The sequence below is a fragment of the Electrona antarctica genome (genome assembly GCF_951216825.1).
Source record: "Electrona antarctica genome assembly, chromosome: 22".
In the NCBI taxonomy this organism is placed as follows: domain Eukaryota; kingdom Metazoa; phylum Chordata; class Actinopteri; order Myctophiformes; family Myctophidae; genus Electrona; species Electrona antarctica.
The window spans coordinates 3,206,269-3,227,524 of NC_136805.1; the positions used below are offsets into that span (position 1 = coordinate 3,206,269).

Sequence of the window (21,256 nt, forward strand, 5' to 3'; positions counted from 1 at the left end):
TAGGCCTACTTATCATTGGTATTCAGATACTCACCTTTTTATCATCTATAGCTGACCATTTCATTGCACAAAATAATTTGATCACTTTGGAATTGGAAATGAACTATAACATCTGTGGGTTTGACATCCTGCACTGATGAAGACAGCATGTTAGCATAACGATGAAGACATTGATGAAGAATTGGCGACGGTATCCGTAAAGACATGTGGTATAGGAAAAGAAGGAAGGGGCTTAGGCGAGCACAGACCCCTTGGGGGACACCAGTCAGTGAACTAAATACACAGGTTCTTCTGACTGAGTGCTTAGACTTACACAGCAGACACACACAGAGGAAATGGAGCCTGCGGGCTACTTAAAATAGATTTAATTCCACTGTTTACACAGATTAGGAAGGACAAACAGGATAGGAGCCAGCAAAAAGAAACCCAGACCATTCTTCTTTATCTGCTGAAGGCTGGTGGGGCGCCTCCTCTCCTCCCCTCCCCGGCTCCACCCTAAGGCTGGTGGGCGCCTCCTCTCCTCTCCTCTCCTCTCCTCTCCTCTCCTCTCCTCCCGGCTCCACCCTAAGGCTGGTGGGCGCCTCCTCTCCTCTCCTCTCCTCTCCAGCTCCACCCTAAGGCTGGTGGGCGCCTCCTCTCCTCTCCTCTCCTCTCCTCTCCTCTCCAGCTCCACCCTAAGGCTGGTGGGCGCCTCCTCTCCTCTCCTCTCCTCTCCTCTCCTCTCCTCTCCTCTCCTCTCCTCTCCTCTCCTCTCCTCTCCTCTCCTCCCGGCTCCACCCTAAGGCTGGTGGGCGCCTCCTCTCCTCTCCTCTCCACCCTAAGGCTGGTGGGCGCCTCCTCTCCTCTCCTCTCCTCTCCTCTCCTCTCCACCCTAAGGCTGGTGGGCGCCTCCTCTCCTCTCCTCTCCTCTCCTCTCCTCTCCTCTCCTCTCCTCTCCACCCTAAGGCTGGTGGGCGCCTCCTCTCCTCTCCTCTCCTCTCCTCTCCTTTCCACCCTTAAGGCTGGTGGGCGCCTCCTCTCCTCTCCTCTCCTCTCCTCTCCTCTCCACCCTAAGGCTGGTGGGCGCCTCCTCTCCTCTCCTCTCCTCTCCTCTCCACCCTAAAGCTGGTGGACGCCTCCTCTCCTCTCCTCCCAGGCTCCACCCTAAGGCTGGTGGGCGCCTCCTCTCCTCTCCTCTCCTCTCCTCTCCTCCCAGGCTCCACCCTAAGGCTGGTGGGCGCCTCCTCTCCTCTCCTCTCCTCTCCTCTCCTCCCAGGCTCCACCCTAAGGCTGGTGGGCGCCTCCTCTCCTCTCCTCTCCTCTCCTCTCCCAGGCTCCACCCTAAGGCTGGTGGGCGCCTCCTCTCCTCTCCTCTCCTCTCCTCTCCCAGGCTCCACCCTAAGGCTGGTGGGCGCCTCCTCTCCTCTCCTCTCCTCCCAGGCTCCACCCTAAGGCTGGTGGGCGCCTCCTCTCCTCTCCTCTCCTCTCCGGCTCCAACCTAAGGCTGGTGGGCGCCTCCTCTCCTCTCCTCTCCTCTCCTCTCCGGCTCCACCCTATATACAATCTCTACATCACTATCAGCTGGGGGTTAAACCCGGGTTCATGATGCCATCATTCTGACTCACTTCTTATTACTGTATGGTATTTTGTCACGTCTTTAAGGAAAGTCAAGCCACTGGTAGATGAGTTAAGCCATGTTTCAACCTATTATCAGTGTATCTTAAAATAGCAGCCATATGATGGATCATGCAGAAGTATAGGCTACGACGCTACGTCATACATACAGTATACCAGATTTATTTAAGCTCCTTAAAATGACTATGTCTGAGGGGGAACAGATACTTGCAAGGCTGCTAAGGGCCTTATATCAAACGACAACCTACATCAAACCCTAACCTAACCATAACCGCAAGCACGGAGCAGCGCATCCCTCACCAACCTTAATCCGGTCGGACCAATGCTATGTGGAACCAAAGTCTGCCTCCCAGTCCCATATCAAACATTAGTGTTACGCCATACAACTTGCATAAGTGATCTATGTGATATTTGATCTGTCCTGCTGTGACCATACATTTGTTCAGATTGTGGCTACTGGGTAGTACTGGCTATAGGGTCAGATGAGCAACTGGGACTGATGGGTTTGGCCTGCAGGGCAAGTTGAGCCCATGATGAATAGGATTGTACACAAATGACTTACACAAAGGTTTGTATTATAGTTAAGTCTGTCTGTACGTACGTGTCTGGAATGAGTTACGGAGCAGGACCCAAAAGCAGGCGACCAGATGCAGAGCAGATTATCTTCAAGGTGTTTATTTTACTATAAATCAAGGTTATTCCAAAAAGGTAAAACACAGGCAAGACGTTTCAGACACAAAAACTCACTCAGATAGGTACCAACAAGAACACACAGCAAACAAAGGGCTTAAATAGACAGGGGTAACAGGACACAGGTGAACTCAATATACAATCAGCCACAGGATAGGCTAACAGGCAAACGGAACACAGGTGACTTCTAGGATACAATAATCAGGTATAGGTAAGACAGAACAGGAAACACCAACAAGAGGAGGAAGGAAGACACAGAACAATACTACAAAATAAGACACAACAAAAACAACAACAACAGTTAACAGTAAATCAAAACCAAACACCACAAGGCAAATCTTTGAATATTTTGCTATCCACCATCACCATGCTATTGATGTTGGTACGATAGGAGATAACAGGCAAACCTTGATCAAAATAACAATTATTCTACATTCTAATTGTGTAGACACACATTGTGTAGATTTTTAACAATAATTTAACTCTTGAGAGCGTCAATTAAATGAAACCAAATGGACCCTTACGGTCCATTTGGTTTCATGTTACGCTCTCCAGAGTTCTATTAGGGTCCAGTTACCAACTCTCCATTTATCTGCAGGGTATAACACCACCTGGAAGTTGGAACCCCCTCAAGGACCACTGGTTGAAAACCACTGCTTTATATAGGCCTAATGTATGAATATTGTTGAATGGTATAAACAATTCGATTTTTTTGTAAAATCAAATTTCCCCACTGCATGGGCCCAAGACCAGGCCAAATTGATCATGTGATCAAGAACTTGACACGAGGTTTATATCAGAACTAATATTGTAGGCCTATATGCAACATGTTTCTAGGGGTGCATAAGAATTAAGTAGCCTATAGGTCTACGTTTCATTATTGTATTTTGTTCTGACCACTGCCAAATTTAAATTCTCACATCGTTTTAGTAAAAGGGTTTTTAAATTTGAGCAATAATTGGTATGGAAGTGTTGCGTGCGGTCTCTAATTATAATCAGCATAGATTAGGAACTGTCTGTCTTGTCTGTCAAGCAGCTATAATTAAAAGAGAGCCCCTTTGTAAAGTCATTCCGTGGGGGCGTGGTGGTGGTCTTTGGGTTTGGGGGGGTCTGTAGATCTCCTGTCAGCTCCATCAGATCCAGCTCTGCAGGCTCTACGGTCGGTTGGAGAGAGAAGTGACCGCAGCAGCACAGCTCTCTCTCTCTCTCTCGTTGGCTGAGGCTCCGAGGCGAGGCGTCCCTATCCGTCCCGTCAGGCAGGCAGACAGCATCCCAGCTCCACTCCTCCCACACTGTGTGTACAGTGTCAGTGTGTGTGTGTGTGTAGAAACAGCTTACTGCCTGGAGTGAGTCGCTAAACCGTGCGTGTGTCCCGTGTCCGTCACACGGAGGATTACCTTCTGGATCTATTCTGTGTGTGTGTGGGCGTCCCGTCGTTCGCTGTCCTGACGTCCCGTGCGTAAAAGATTAAGCGACCAAACGAATTAATACCGAGGAGGACCAGAGGAAAAACAAAACACCAATCCGTTTTCATTTCATCCGTCTTGATTTCTCCATCCTCTAAAGAAATAACTTGCGACTGTTTTCTTCTACAACCCCCGGTCCCCCACACTGCACACAACTCACTTTTTGATGGACTAATTTCCACGAAAGATCGAGAGGATAATAATTATGGCGAGCAAACTTTTGCATCTTTTGCACGTGATGGCGATTCTGGAGTCGTGCCGTGGAGGTCATGGTGGTAAGATAGTGAAAACAGAAGAGGTCGTGTCCGAGACGGTGGTAACGTTGTTGCGCGCCCGGGGGGCCAGCAGCGATGTCCTCAGCGATGTGCCACCGCCGCCGGGGCCGCCGGGGCAGGGGGGTCCGCCGGGGGTCTCCAGCGACGTGCCACCGCCGCATGGGGGTCCGGCCGGGGTCTCCTCCTCCTCCCCGGAGCGTCGCCTCCTCAGCGCGCGCCAGAGCGCACACCACCACCGGGACATGCTCTCCATCAACATGTTCAAAGTGTACGAGAGGTACAGCAAGGAGCCGCACATCAGCCAGAAGGACGGGAACACGGTGCGGAGTTTCAAAGCTGCCCCCCATGGTGAGTGCTTTGGGTTTCAAGTCCATTCGACCACCATGTAGTGGTTGTCCAAAAAATATATATATTTTAATGTCAAGGACCCTCCGGTTTTTACGCATTATTCCACAGACCCCCCATAATAACCCCGACGGTGTGGCTGCTACACTACAGCTCGACCAGAGCTATAGGTGCTGTACACATGGAATCAAATTGTCCTGTACGGGTCCATTTGGTTGTAAACTGTCTGAGAAGTGTAGGCTATAGTGCTTTATTGGGTCGTCCACTCTCACTTTTTGTATTGAGCTGCATGTGCTTGAAATGTACTGTAATTCTGCAAACTGTTAATAAATACTTCAAACAATCAACATAGTTACAGTAGTATACATATCTCTAAGTGTCCATTTAAAGGTCTATAAACTATCTATAATTTTGCTGGGGACCCCCTGGAACCCCCTCAAGGACCCTTTGGGGTCCCGGACTTTGAGAACCACGGTATTACCGCAAAACATTCAAATTAATAGTCTATTCTATGTCAGTGATATAGCCTAGAGATGTCCATCTATCTTAATTAATGCACAAATTAAATGACACATTTTTGGCATCCTGCTTTTCCACTCAAGACTTTCTGGATACACAAGATTGAAAACAAGAAAACCTCAGGGTTCCATTATTAATCAAGCTGTTATCTTAAGTATTTCATCACTGGGGAAAAAAATATGAACACACACGCATTCACGCACGCACGCACACGCACGCACGCACGCACGCACGCACGCACGCACGCACGCACGCACGCACACACACACACACACACACACACACACACACACACACACACACACACACACACACACACACACACACACACACACACACACACACACACACACACACACACACACACACACACGCACACACACGCATGCAGGTGTTTAGTTCATCATAAAGCAGTCCTCTATAATAGCTCGCTCTGTCTCTCTCTCTTTCTCTCGCTCATACTACACCGGTGTGTGTATGAGATAAAATATCTTCCCCCCTCCTCCTCCTCCTCCTCTCCTCTACACCCCAGTCAGTGTGTGATTTAGTGGACCCCGGAGGGGCGCAGTTTCCGAGTAGCACTAATTCCCCAGTAGCAGCAGCAGTCTAGGTGTTAGACAAGAGGCTATTATCACGCCCAGACACACGGGAACGCCTCGGAGGAACCCTCTCCTTTAACCCAGTTAGACCTGACGTCGAAATAAAAATAAATGTCAGTTGTTCTCAAACATATTCATGTCAAGGACCCCCAAATACATATGACATTGGCCGCTGTGACCCCCATCTGAAAATATGTTGTTCCAGGGACCCTGGAACAACATATTTTCAAAGATTTGCAAAGATTTGAGTTAAAAACTCTGCTCTCTGAAAGAACATATATTCAAAGATTTCAGGCACATTTTCACGATTTTTCAAAAATAGCAGATCTACAAGCTCGAGTGGCACACTATGAGCTTGTAGATCTGCTATTTTTCAATAGCTAAATTATAACATAATGTTTAAAACACGAAAAGGGGTTTCCGCCCAAGATGGGTTAAGCACTTCCATATGGCAGCAGCAGCCAGCCGGTCGGTCCCACACACACACACACAGCGCTACAGTGGTGGACGCCGGCTCGGCTCCGGCTCACTGTTTGTCTTTCAGACACTAGAGCGGGCTGTGTGTGTGTGTGTGTGTGTGTGTGTGTGTGTGTGTGTGGCGTGCGGTGCCGGTGTGGAAGTCTGCGAGACGAGAGGTTTGAACTCCAGCGAGAAGTGGTCTGGAGTCAAGAGAGGATGGCTGGGGTGGGGTGGGGGTGGACGGGGGGGACGGAGGGGGTAGTAGGGGTCTTCACGGACTGAGCTGCAGTGCTCAGGGCTGGACTGCATGAGACAAAAATTCGGCCCGGCGGACATTTTCACGGAATTTGGCCCAGACTGGCTCACCACAACCAGCACGCAGATACTCTAGTGACTTTTCGGGTCGAGCCTTATTACAAATAGTTGAAATACAAGCCCTTAACACACCACCATATTTACAGTACAACATAAAGGTATACACAAAATGATATACACAACCAACAGGCAACCAGTTTAACATTTGGCCCAGACCGGCCCACCAGAGGTCGGCCCACCAGATTGTCGGCCCACCAGAGGTCGGCCCACCAGAGGGTCGGCCCACCAGAGGTCGACCCACCAGAGGGTCGGCCCACCAGAGGGTCGGCCCACCAGAGGTCGGCCCACCAGAGGGTCGGCCCACCAGAGGTCGGCCCACCAGAGGGTCGGCCCACCAGAGGGTCGGCCCACCAGAGGTCGGCCCACCAGAGGGTCGGCCCACCAGAGGGTCGGCCCACCAGAGGTCGGCCCACCAGAGGGTCGGCCCACCAGAGGGTCGGCCCACCAGAGGGTCGGCCCAGACATTGAGGTTTCCATCATTTGCAGTGCCGTTGAGATACAGTACAGCATAATACAACATTTTCAAAGCAATATGCCTGGTACAGTACGCCCTGTGGCCAGTCCACCCCTGGCCTGGTACAGTACGCCCTGTGGCCAGTCCACCCCTGGGCTGTGCTGCTGCTGCTGAAACGCTATGTTTTTTTGTGTCAGTCAAAATGTGTTTGGGAGGAAACGGTTTTCAAAATAAATAGCTATGAAATGCGAGACTTTGAGAGTTTTGATTTAAAGGCGAGTGGACAGTTGGCTCCCCTTTGTATTATTTCCTTTTTGAGGAGACAGTTTGGAAAGCTGAGAGGGGGAGACATCAGACATCACAGGGGGAGGCCGGCAGTAAGACGTGGAGGTTCTAGCGGGAATCGGTCCTAGGTCAACACAAACTTTCACTGATTGGAGACTTAACCACTTGGTGTCCAAGGACCTTGAGGGGGTCCCCACAGTATAACAACACAATCAGTTGAATCCACTTAAACACAATTTTATATGGTGACTATATGACTATATTTTTGAATCATTTAAAAACACGACAACACAAGTCTTCTCTTTTCCTTCCACAAAATCTTTTTTTCTGATGCAGGTCCGTGGTCAATTGCATATACAGTACATTTGGGGGTCCTTGACATGAAAATGTTTGAGAATGACACTTTAGAATATTCTTTCAGAGCGAACATTTTTAACTCAAATCTTTGCTGGTTCTGGGGGGTCCCTGGAACAACATATTTTCAGATGTGGGTCCGCAGCCAAATACAAATAATTCAGGGGGTCCTTGACATGAAAAAGGTTGAGCACCACTGACATATAGAAACATAGGTTTTTCAGAAAAACCTAAAAAAGTCTTGTGTTATTACAGATCCTTTCTCTCTCTATCCTATCACTTTGTGTCGAGCGCATCATTCACTGTGTTTCCTCCGTCTCCAGGAACCTCGGAGGGCAGAGAACGCTTCCGGTTCAACCTGTCCTCCATCCAGGAGTCGGAGCACATCCTGTCCGCCTCCTTCCACTTCCTGTACAAGAGACCCCGCCCCCACCAGCACCACCCCCATCCCCCGCGCCTGTGGCCCTGCCGGCGCGCTCACAACCCGTCCTGCAGCGGCGAGCACGACGAGCCTCCTGCCTCGCGCCCACCGCAGCTGCTGCTCCGAGGAGGAGGAGGAGGAGGAGCGTCCCCGAGCGGCGCCTTCGCCGAGCCGCCGCTGGGCCTCAACGTGACGCTGTCGCCGCCGAAGAGAGGCTCGTGGCAGGTCATCGACGTCACCGCCCTGGTGCGGCGGGCGAGGGACGCAGAGGAGCCGATGTTCGCCGCCGAGTTTGACTTTGGATCTTTGGCGAGATCGCAGCAGGTATGGCTGGTTGTCGCTGTCAGTTATAATACGTGATCCGTTCATCTGGGGAAACATTGGCGAGAGTAGCTGACCTACAAAAACTCACTGACGTGGTTGAAGTTGGCAATGAGCTGTTTATTTGTTATTTTTTGTGTGTACAATTATTAAATAAATATATGCCCATAGTACATTATTAATTTGATTAGTCGTTGCCAGTCATGTCTTTTCATGTCATTCGTCATAGCAGCCCTAGTCTACACTTCTTGTTTACAGAGCCTAAAAGCCAAACACAAATGTGTGTGGGGGGGGGGGGGGGGGGGGGGGGGTTAAAAATAAATAGCTGTGAAATGCGAGACTTTGAGAGTTATGGCATAAACAATATTAGTTTGCCTCTTCTACAAAAATTTAGTTTTAGTCATTTAGTCGACTAAAATGTATTTAGTTGGGCCTTGATGCTGTCGTAATGACAGATTTTACACTTACTGGATCTCTTGTCCACTAGTCATCCTAACATTTTAGTTTTTTTTCTAGTTTTTATTGACAAAATTGTCAATATATTTAGTCTTAGTTTTTGTCATCGTAGCTTAGTTTCCATTTAGTTTTCGTCAGTGAAAAAAAAAAGGTAGTCGACGAACATTTTTCGTCTTAGTTTTAGTGGAATAAATCAACAGTCCGACCCTGTAATCTCTGCAGCCGCAGCAGAAGCAGCAGCAGGTGAATAAGGCCCATCATGGCGGTCACCACACGGAGCGGCCTTCTTCCTCGGCCAGCCTGCCGTACGTCCTCGTCTACGCCGACGACCGCGTCATCGACGAGCCCAACAGCGTGGCGGCGTCGCTGCAGCGCTACGGGCCCTTTCCGGTCGGGAACGAGGAGGAGCGCGTGCGCTTGGCGGCCAACGCCAACGCACCCGCTTCGGCCTCGGCCTCCAGGGCGCGGAGAGACCTCCTCCTCCGCCCCCCTCCTCTGTCCGCGGCGGACCAGATCCAGACCAACGACCTCCCGGAGGTCCACTTCAGCAGCCTGAAGAACCACGAGCTGTGGCAGAGCACCTACTTCCCGCCCATGAAGGCCAAGGTGGCGGTCAAGCACGGCCGCAGCAAGGCGGGCCAGGAGAACGGCGGCGGGCTGGGCAAGGCGGGCCAGGAGAACGGCGGCGGAGGGCTGGGCAAGCCGCCGCGCGTGCTGAGCTTCGACGAGAGGACCATGAAGAAGGCCCGGCGGAGACAGTGGAGCGAGCCGCGGGTCTGCGCCAGGAGGTACCTCAGGGTGGACTTCGCCGACATCGGCTGGAGCGAGTGGGTGCTGGCGCCCAAGGCGTTCGACGCATACTACTGCGCCGGGACCTGTGGGTTCCCCATCCCCAAAGTGAGTAACAACAAGTCAGCCCATTGATCCATTTTGTTTAGGTAAAAAATTGAGATGTCCCGATACTGTATCGGTAAAGTATTGGTATCGGCCCTTATTTGAAAAATGTGTGTCGGGACATCCCTAGTAAACATGTGTACATGTGAATGGGTAGTTTGTACATGTGAATGTGTACATGTGAATGTGTAGTTTGTACATGTGAATGTGTACATGTGAATGTGTAGTTTGTACATGTGAATGTGTAGTTTGTACATGTGAATGTGTACATGTGAATGTGTAGTTTGTACATGTGAATGTGTACATGTGAATGTGTAGTTTGTACATGTGAATGTGTACATGTGAATGTGTAGTTTGTACATGTGAATGTGTACATGTGAATGTGAACATGTGAATGTGTAGTTTGTGAAATATAACGTCCCCCGGGGTTGCCTCCCAGCTCCAAGTGTGTGCCCGAGAAAAACACTTAAACCTGTAACTGCTCAGCTCCCCGAGTGCTCATCCATCGCAACCATCTGAGCAGCAATCAGCTAGGAGGAAGCTGAAACTGAATGACTGAGACCTTCCCTACAATATATATACAGTAAATCAGCACTAACAAAACATATATTTCAGTCAGATAACTCGCAAATAGATTGAATAAATATGTATTATAGAATGAGAATACAAATGTGCATATAATATTTTATCTTGGCGTTCGGCTCTGCAACGTTTTTCTCCCTGCTCGGCACAATTACACAGCCATCATTAACCATTAAAAGCGGGGAGATAGATATACAATAACAACCACCCCATGGGGAACAGGAATAGCAGAGCCTACCGGTGGTGCTGGGGTGGCGGTGGGAGCAAAGGAAGGAAGCCTGTCTTAGGTGAGCTTAAATACCCCTCCCGATTGGTCAGCTGATTGCCACGTCAGCGAATGACATGTGGGTATCTTGCGGAACACTGAATGAGCCCCTCGAGTATATCTGACTGAATTAACTCCGCAAGCGACGTGTCATTAAGTTAACGTCTCAGTAGTGGATGGAATACCATCTCCATTAAACACTAAACACATGTAGTCAAATCTTACACTCTCAGGGTTAACGCTGGGAAAACGTTGCTGCACAGCCGTAGCCGTTGCGTAACGCCATCCTGGGAGCTCATTTGCTGCCCCCACACACACACACACACACACACACACACACACACACACACACACACACACACACACACACACACACACACACACACACACACACACACACACACACACACACACACACACACACACACACACACACACACACACACACACACACACACACACACACACACACACACACACACACACACACACACGGTTGTGAGTGACATCATCAACTGTGACCCTGTCGTAAACCTCTCTCTCTCGCTCTCTTCTTGTCTCTTTCCACTGCGCTGTCCAGACAGACTGAATGGCCTTTACATTATTACTCTACTAGAACACACATCCTTCTCAACACTTTTATCGTGCTCTAGTGCTGCTGGAGAACAGTGGTTCCTATTACCTTTTATCCTGTTAGTGCTGCTGGAGAACAGTGGCTCCTATTACCTTTTATCCTGTTAGTGCTGCTGGAGAACAGTGGTTCCTATTACCTTTTATCGTGCTCTAGTGCTGCTGGAGAACAGTGGTTCCTATTACCTTTTATCCTGCTGTTAGTGTTGCTGGAGAACAGTGGTTCCTATTACCTTTTATCCTGCTCTAGTGCTGCTGGAGAACAGTGGTTCCTATTACCTTTTATCCTGCTCTAGTGCTGCTGGAGAACAGTGGTTCCTATTACATTTTATCCTGCTCTAGTGCTGCTAGAGAACAGTGGTTCCTATTACCTTTTATCCTGCTGTTAGTGCTGCTGGAGAACAGTGGTTCCTAGTACCTTTTATCCTGCTGTTAGTGCTGCTGGAGAACAGTGGTTCCTATTACCTTTTATCCTGCTGTTAGTGTTGCTGGAGAACAGTGGTTCCTATTACCTTTTATCCTGCTGTTAGTGTTGCTGGAGAACAGTGGTTCCTATTACCTTTTATCCTGCTCTAGTGCTGCTGGAGAACAGTGGTTCCTATTACCTTTTATCCTGCTCTAGTGCTGCTGGAGAACAGTGGTTCCTATTACATTTTATCCTGCTCTAGTGCTGCTAGAGAACAGTGGTTCCTATTACCTTTTATCCTGCTGTTAGTGCTGCTGGAGAACAGTGGTTCCTAGTACCTTTTATCCTGCTGTTAGTGCTGCTGGAGAACAGTGGTTCCTATTACCTTTTATCCTGCTGTTAGTGTTGCTGGAGAACAGTGGTTCCTATTACCTTTTATCCTGCTCTAGTGCTGCTGGAGAACAGTGGTTCCTATTACCTTTTATCCTGCTGCTAGTGCTGCTGGAGAACAGTGGTTCCTATTACCTTTTATCCTAGTGCTGCTGGAGAACAGTGGTTCCTATTACCTTTTATCCTAGTGCTGCTGGAGAACAGTGGTTCCTATTACCTTTTATCCTGCTCTAGTGCTGCTGGAGAACAGTGGTTCCTATTACCTTTTATCCTGCTCTAGTGTTGCTGGAGAACAGTGGTTCCTATTACCTTTTATCCTAGTGCTGCTGGAGAACAGTGGTTCCTATTACCTTTTATCCTGCTCTAGTGCTGCTGGAGAACAGTGGTTCCTATTACCTTTTATCCTGCTCTAGTGCTGCTGGAGAACAGTGGTTCCTATTACCTTTTATCCTGCTCTAGTGCTGCTGGAGAACAGTGGTTCCTATTACCTTTTATCCTGCTCTAGTGCTGCTGGAGAACAGTGGTTCCTATTACCTTTTATCCTGCTCTAGTGCTGCTGGAGAACAGTGGTTCCTATTACATTTTATCCTGATCTAGTGCTGCTGGAGAACAGTGGTTCCTATTACCTTTTATCCTGCTCTAGTGCTGCTGGAGAACAGTGGTTCCTATTACCTTTTATCCTGCTGTTAGTGCTCCTGGAGAACAGTGGTTCCTATTACCTTTTATCCTGCTCTAGTGCTGCTGGAGAACAGTGGTTCCTATTACCTTTTATCCTGCTCTAGTGCTGCTGGAGAACAGTGGTTCCTATTACCTTTTATCCTGCTCTAGTGCTGCTGGAGAACAGTGGTTCCTATTACCTTTTATCCTGTTAGTGCTGCTGGAGAACAGTGGTTCCTATTACCTTTTATCCTGCTGTTAGTGCTGCTGGAGAACAGTGGTTCCTATTACCTTTTATCCTGCTCTAGTGCTGCTGGAGAACAGTGGTTCCTATTACCTTTCCCCCCCCCCCATTCTTACATCTGACCAAAGCCGAGACCTCCCACACACACACACACACACACACACACACACACACACACACACACACACACACACACACACACACACACACACACACACACACACACACACACACACACACACACACACACACACACACACACACACACACACACACACACACACACACACACACACACACACACACACACACACACACACACACACACACGCGCGCAACAGTTTTCTGAAAAACCTATGTTGCTCCTTGCTATATCAGTGGTGCTCAAACCTTTTCATGTCACAGATCCCCAAAATGTATTTTGCTGCTACTTTTCAATACCCAACGTATATAAACTAATGGTTAAAGTGGTTAAAGCTAGATATAGGCTATAGCTAAAATATAGGACACAGGCGCTTTCCCGGTTAACGGGACACTTCACCCTATACAACATATATATGTTAATGACGTTTAGAAGATTTAGAACACTTTCCTGGGGGTCTTTATGTATGTGTAATATGTGGTTTTTGATATTTTAGATTTTAGCAGTGAGCCCAGTGTCTCTGATATCATTGTCGATGATATCAGAGACACTGGGCTCACTTCCTTCCTGGACTACAATTCCCATAATGCTTTGGTGCACTGCTCCTCCTTGTGGATAGGGGGAGGGCTGTTTTACTGAGACAACATGTAGTCTCAGTATAATAAAGACCCCATAAAGACCCTGCGACTTTATGGGGGTCCTTGACATTAATTAAAAAGTTGGAGAACCACTACCCTAAGGATTCTCTGTCTCTGTCTCTCCCAATACCAGGTGGTGCGTCCCTCCAACCACGCCACCATCCAGAGCATCGTGCGGGCGGTGGGCATCGTGCCCGGCGTCCCGGAGCCCTGCTGCGTCCCGGACAAGATGAGTCCTCTCAGCGTGCTCTTCCTGGACCCGGAGCGGAACATGGTCCTCAAGGTTTACCCGGGCATGTCCGTGGACACCTGTGCCTGTCGGTAGGACCCCAGAGGGCGAGGAATCATCAGGAAGGGGGGTGGAGCCTCGTTATACTGGACAGCACGGGAGGGGAGGAGTCAAATGCATTATTACGGCAGCTCCGACGTTTGTTTTTGTTTTGTTTTTTTAAAGAGAAAAGTGGGACACTGAATCAAGACCCTCTCGTTGGGGACTCATTCTAGGACAGCTCCAGGTGTGTGTGTGTGTGTGTGTGTGTGTGTGTGCGTGCGTGCGTGCGTGGTTCTCGAGGTCCAAACAAGATGACTCCCAGCATCCCTATTCTGGGCGCATCAGGCGCAAATAGCTGCTCCTCAAGAGCTTGTTAGAGCTGTTATCATCAAACAGATTCACTGTTTGGGGTAGAAAAAAGGAACGGACCTAGTATGGCGCCCTGGGGGACTCCATAGCCGGTCAACTACGTGTATAGGGTTCAAGTGGATGCAATGGAAGAATGCCCAGGCGCTGCGAGTGAGATGATGACTGTTGCAATGGACCGGCCCTTTGAAGAGGCCATTTATTAGGCCACAGTATCAAAGAACTCCATTCTGGACCGCTTGCTACTAAGCTGCAGGGACGTGCAGCGAGTTAGAGAGGCAGGGGCTGAAAAGAGAGCACTTTTGGACCAAAAATAGCAGATCTACAAGCTCTCAACGCGTCGCGCTGCGGCGCGTTGAGAGCTTGTAGATCGGCTATTTTCGGCGCGCAACCCAGCACGCTTTAGCTAGTGGAGAGATGCAGGTGTAACGACATGGATTTCTAAACAAATTTGTTCAGCGCAAAATGCTGCAAGTTCAGGAGACTTTGGGGAAAAAAAGCAATTCTCCTGAATGCTGCCTTCCGGCATGGAAAGGGAGTGGCATTTGTATTTCTCTCACCACAAGTAAATGCTGCATTTGTGGTCTAGTGGAAAGGGCAGTTGTTTTACAGACGGGTAAAAGGGCAGGGGCTGAAGCCCCCTTTGATGACTACAGTATGTGTGCACGTCCCTGCTAAGCTCTGATGGATTCTGAAGCCCTTCGAGGTCTCTCTCAAAGCTCCTCTGCGTGTGGGGTATACCTCGACGTCTTTTCTCCTCTGCGTTTGGGGTCTTTTCTCCTCTGCGTTTGGGGTATACCTCGACGTCTTTTCTCCTCTGCGTTTGGGACTTTGGGGTATACCTCGACGTCTTTTCTCCTCTGCGTTTGGGGTATACCTCGACGTCTTTTCTCCTCTGCGTTTGGGGTATACCTCGACGTCTTTTCTCCTCTGCGTTTGGGGTATACCTCGACGTCTTTTCTCCTCTGCGTTTGGGGTATACCTCGACGTCTTTTCTCCTCTGCGTTTGGGGTATACCTCGACGTCTTTTCCAACCATTCCATAAGTTGATATACTGTAACTGGATTTTATGCCACAAACTGCTCACCATAGAGACTCATGGGGCAGTATTATGCGTGTCTTAAGTACCAGGTCTTATTACTTAACTTAAGACCTGGAGGCGTGGTCAATGCTGTTTGGCCACTCAGAATAGCCAAATGGCATTGATCACGCCTCCAGGTCTTAAGTTAAGTCATAAGACCTGGTACTTAAGACACGCATAATACTGCCCCATTGGACTCAAAACAGTGACTCCACTCAAAAGGGTTGGCCCTACCGAGATATAATCTTGTAAATAGTATTGCTAACACAACTTAATAATTATGCCTTTGTAAATAATATGTGGTACCATATCTCACCTCATGTGTACCGGTGTAGCTGAATCCAATGTCTGAATGTCATACGGTGAAACTTTTATACATGCATGAGAGGTCAACATAGAATTTAGCAATCTTGTTTCGTTTTTTACAATTTTATTCACGTGTTTGTATATTGTATATACTATTGTGATAATGTATGATATCTACTGAGAGGAGAATGTAAAATTAATGAACATACACACGCCCATGATTCCTGAATCAGTGCTGCTCTCACACTATCGTTTAAAGTAAGTTGAACTGAAATGTAAAAGGTAAGTAGTTGGCTTGAGAGAAATTAAGAGTTTTGTGTTGTTTTACAATATATCGTCCACAATGAGCATCGAAAGAAATAATTGACGGCAGAGCCGATGCAAGGTGATAATAACAGGATAAATGCATCAAATGTGGCTTCTTTAGAAGCCTGGTTGCCGAGAGAGAGAGAGAGAGTAGTGCATTGCTGCCCCCTGCTGTTCTCTTTGGAACATTATTATGTTGTCCAGTGACAGGTCTGTTGACTGACTTGACTCAGTTCAAGTATACATTAGACACTTATAGGGCTAAGACTTACAGTGTTTACTCAGTGTTTTCAGGGGTGTAACGATACATACCGCTATTAACCGCGACTCGATACGGATCACGATACATGGTTGACGATACGATACATGGACAATATTGGTTCATTATGGCGATACGATACGATTCAATGATTTTAAGTCGATACAGTAACTACTTAGCAAATACATTAAATATGTGTGAAACTTGTGGATAGTACAGGTTTTTTTAAGGGAAAGATATGGATATAAATTAGTAAACACAGCTTTTTTATTTTCTCTTCTTAAAATGGCTAAATACAATGCACAACTACAAGTACTTAGTATTGATTAAATTGATTATTTACATTGCAAAACGATTCGATACCGATTATTTCCGACACAATACAAAGTCAAACGATACGATACGATATTTGCTGTTTACATATCGATATACTTTGATTTCTTTTTTAAATTAAAAACTATATTTCAATACATTTGCTATATCGTTACACCCCTATATTTACCCTCTGGTAAATATAGGGTATAGACAGGATAGACAGGATGTAGTTTACAGTTTTCTTGAATGTACATTCATGAAATCAGATTTTACAGTATACACGAAAACAAAAGGGATTCCATTTTAGTTTGAATATGTATTTCTATACCAGCAATATTTAGTTTTGCCTATACGACTAAAGAGTGCCGAGCTGTATTTATAACATCATGTAGATTCTTTATCGTTTTCATGAGCGTCATTTTTGTGCTTTAACAAAATCATGAATATATAATATTGTTTATGAGGTATTGTAATAAACTGAGTTGTTGACACATTACATCCGAAGAATATATATATTTTTTTTTACAGTTATCGCGAAGGAATGTTGTATCGATGGCATGGATGCAGCACTGTTAATGTATGGACTGTGAATATCCATCAGTCCATTTATCTAAAGCGACAAAAAGAAAATCAACCAGGTGCTCGATGAAGATAATAATGTAAAGTAGGTTCTGGTGCTTCAAAGATCAGTTGGACTGGAATACTAAAGACAGGGCAGCGATCCAAGCACTCAAAAGGTTTAAAAATGTGGAGAGGGTGGATACAAATAAATGTACTCTATTTAGACAAGTTAAAATAAGCCTAAATGTTTCGACTCAAACAGAGTCTTCATCAGGGCAAGTATGAAGAACTTCAGTATCTGGTCCATATGGACCAATTCCATATACTGATCAATTATTTTTATCAAGAATTGATCAATGTCACCATGGTCCACATACTGTATACAGTGTACAGTATGGTCCAAAAGGGCACATTTGTCCAGAGGGGAAACCCCCTAGTGTCTATCTGCACGCCACTGACTGATCATATACTGTACACACAAAGTCATCTACAGCAGGGGTTCTCAACCCGTGGGTCGCGACCCCTCGGGGGGTCGCCAAATTATTTTGGGGGGTCCCCAAAATATTTTCAAAAAAAAAAAAAAGTTTTTTCAAATTTTATTTTCACGATTTTTCAAAAATAGCAGACCTACAAGTTCATAGCGCGCCACTCGGTGGCGCGCTATGAGCTTGTAGATCTGCTATTTTTGAAAAATCGTGAAAATAAAATTTGAAAAAACTTTTTTTTTTTTTTGAAAAAAAAATAAATTATAACAATGCTTAAAACATCAAAAGGGGTTCCCGCCCAAAATGGTTTAAGGTTATTGTAGCAGTCAATTTATATTGGGGGTCGGGAGGGGGCGGGGCGGGGGTCCCGAGACATTGCCAAAGCATTTCCGGGGGTCCCCGGCCAAAAACGTTGAGAACCCCTGATCTACAGTAGTCATTTATGTGAATGGAGAATGAATGGGTATACAGTAACAGTAGCGCTATACACAGGAATCTTGGATAACAGAACCGGACGCGAGGCGGTTCAGCAACATGACTCTCTCTCAGCGCTGTGTTTGGTTTGCTGCCTATAGGCCTAAAGCCCCCCCGGGCCCTCCGGCATGAAATCACATCCATGCCGCCAGCAGCGCCATATTGTTTCTGTCTTTCACCACCGACCCACTTCCACAGAGAAGCAACTCTGGGACGGCCTTGAGACTCAGAGCTCCTCAATAGAAAGACGTTTTCATGAAAGCCAGCGTGAGAGAGCTGTGTGAAAGAGAGAGAGAGAGAGAGAGAGAGAGAGAGAGAGAATCAAAGATCTTCTTGGTGTTCATTTAAGCGTAATTAAAGCTGCTATAAGCAATAATATGTCAAACTTTGAATGACCTTTTCTTAATTTATTTTTTGGTATCCAGACAGCCAGCAATGAGTGAAACGCTCTCAAATAATGTTTTGTCTCTGTGACACATCTAGGGGCCGTAATTTGCATTCAACGTTTTTCCTAGAAGCTTTGTCATTGGTCAATTTGCCTATCTACTTCCTGATTGGTTAGTCATTTCGACCGGGTTTTTTTTTTTTACAAAGCTTCCTGGAACATGTTTGCATGCAGATTGTGGCCCCTAGGTGTGTCACAGAGACTACATTGTTTTTGGGAGTGTTGGCATTGCTGGCTGTCTGGATACCAAAACATAAATATAAATAAGGTCAGCTTTAAAGGGATATTTCAGATTTTTTTAACTTAAGTTGTATGAAATACTTGCCATTAATGTAGTGGTTGCAACTGTATTAATTGATTGCCCGAGTCCCGTGGTGGGAGTTCTGCTCTGGTTTTGGTCAATATTAAGTAGTTCCGGTCATTTTGTGGGGGGCACTGGGGGCCACGCAGTAAAAGTAGATGAATCCACAAAACGAACGTAATTTGTATTGTTGACCTATTTCTAAAATATTAGCGCGACTTTCGTTCAACTTTGACCCCTCTATCACATGGAACTATTTTTTGGGCGTAGTGATATGGACACAAAAAACATAGTTCTGTGTGATAGAGGGGTAAAAAAAGAACGAAAGTTGCACTAATATTTTAGAAATAGGTCAACAATACAAATGACGTTAGTTTTGTGGATTAATTTACTTTTACTGCGTGGCCCCCAGTGCCCCCCACAAAATGACCGGAACTACTTGATATTTCACCAAAACCAGAGCAGAACTCCCACCACAGGACTCTGGCAATCAATTAATACAGTTGCAACCACTATATTAATGGGAAGTATTTCATACAGCTTAAGTTCAAAAAATCTGAACTATCCCTTTAAGGCCCTACAGTATTTTGTTAAGTTGTTGTGCACCGCCTTAGCCCTTATTTATGCCTATATACATTTGTCTTTACTGTTTTGAAAAACATCTGAAAACTGTTAAAAAATAGCCGTTCTACAAGCTCACAACGTGTCGATGTAGATTGGCATATTTGAACTAAATGTTTTTCAGAAATAGTAAGAAATGGCAAAAAAAAGGTTTAGGCGTCAGTGGTATAAGAATAAGATATACCCCCTGATATGATATATAGGGCCCCAATAAGGGCCATCTTACCCCTTATCCCAAAAACTTATCAGCCATATTTAACTATTTTTAAAAAAACATTTTAAAACAGTTCAACTAGCCGATCAACATCGACACGTTGTGAGCTTGTAGATCGGCTATTTTTGAACCATTTGAAAATGTTTGGGTAAAGGAGTAAGTGTTCTCTGAGCACCAGATGGACCAAAATGTGGTGCTCTCTCAGAGTTAACCCATTTACACCCCAGAACAGATTCTACAAATGTCTCTATAACTCAGGGGTTCTCAACGTTTTTGGCCGGGGACCCCCGGAAATGATTTGGCAATATCTCGGGACCCCCGCCCCGCCCCCTCCCGACCCCCAATATAAATTGACTGCTACAATAACCTTAACCCATTTTGGGCGGGAACCCCTTTTGGTGTTTTAAGCATTATGTTATAATTTAGCTATTGAAAAATAGCAGATCTACAAGCTCATAGCGCGCCACCGAGTGGCGCGCTACGAGCGGCGCGCTACGAGCTTGTAGGTCTGCTATTTTTGAAAAAACGTGATTAAAAAAAAAAAGAAAAAAATCTTTTTTTCTTTTTTTTTTGGAAAATAATTTGGGGACCCCCTAAAATAATTTGGCGACCCCCCGAGGGGTCGCGACCCACGGGTTGAGAACCCCTGTTCTAACTCAAAGTTTTCTGAAAAAACTGTTTCTACAGTATGTCAGTGGTTCTCAAACTATTTTATGTCAAGGAGCCCCAGAATTATATGTAATCGACCTGTAATCTGAAAATATTTTGTTCCAGCGACGCCCCAGAAGCAAAAAGATTTAGTTAAAAACATTCGCTCTGAAAGAATATACATTCAAAGATTTGTGCCACATTTTCAGGAGTTTTCAAAAATAGCATCTCTACAAGCAAAATCGCAGATCTACAAGCTCGTAGCGCGGCACTCGGTGCCGCACTACGAGCTTGTAGATCTGCTATTTTTCAATAGCTAAAGTATAACATAATGCAGTTAAAACACCAAAAGGGGTTCCCGCCCTGAACGGGTCAAATGAAACACGGACGAGGCTTCCACTGCGCATCAGGCCAACGTCCCTAAGCTCACTGACGCCTGCCTCCAGTTCGGTCTCCCACCACGGTCGGCGATGAGGGCTAATTTTACACTTCGTTGCTTGACCTTTTCACTCGTCACAAAATGACATATTTTCGTCTGGAAAAAAACAAAACAAAACAAAACTGCATGTTTTTGTTTTGTTTCGTTTCTTGTCCAACGAATGACGCTTGTCGAACAAGTTGTTGCGTCAAATTATGAACAGAGATATAACTTGTATTATATTAAGCCTAAACACGAGTCCAACTATCTATCCAACAACACATGGACAGAGACAGACCACACATGATGTGGTGTAGACCAGGGGTTCTGGGGACACCCAGAGGGGACACCCAGAGGGGACACCCAGAGGTTAGAATGTCTCCATGTTAGAGCAATTCTACGCTTTGCTTGGAGTAACATCTCCTCTATAAGAATGTGTTTATTCCTTGGTATCAATCACATTATTGCATGTATTAATGGGTGGCTGCATGTGGCTCAAGGGGTAGAGCAGGTAATCCAATAGAATGTAACTCACCTATGCTTTTTATGGCATAGGCAGCTCCCGGCAGGATCCGCCGGGAGAAACTAGGCACAGTTGCTGGACATTAATTAGACTAATTAATTAGAGCGACAGAGAGAGAGAGGAGTGTGTGTGTGTGTGTGTGTACGGGTGCAGACGATCAGAAATCTAACAATAACTAATT

The 21,256-nt window shown here is 46.5% G+C and overlaps 1 protein-coding gene across 1 annotated transcript; it reads left to right on the plus strand.

The window, feature by feature from the left end:
* Positions 1-4,008: 4,008 nt before the first annotated feature.
* Positions 4,009-13,806, plus strand: LOC306914714 (growth/differentiation factor 10-like; the record flags this gene model as incomplete). The annotated part of the gene is made up of 4 exons (XM_079491890.1): positions 4,009-4,393; positions 7,759-8,192; positions 8,856-9,530; positions 13,615-13,806. The coding sequence occupies 4 exons, from the start codon at positions 4,009-4,011 to the stop codon at positions 13,804-13,806; spliced, it is 1,686 nt and encodes a 561-aa protein (XP_079348016.1).
* Between the last annotated feature and the right edge of the window lie 7,450 nt (positions 13,807-21,256).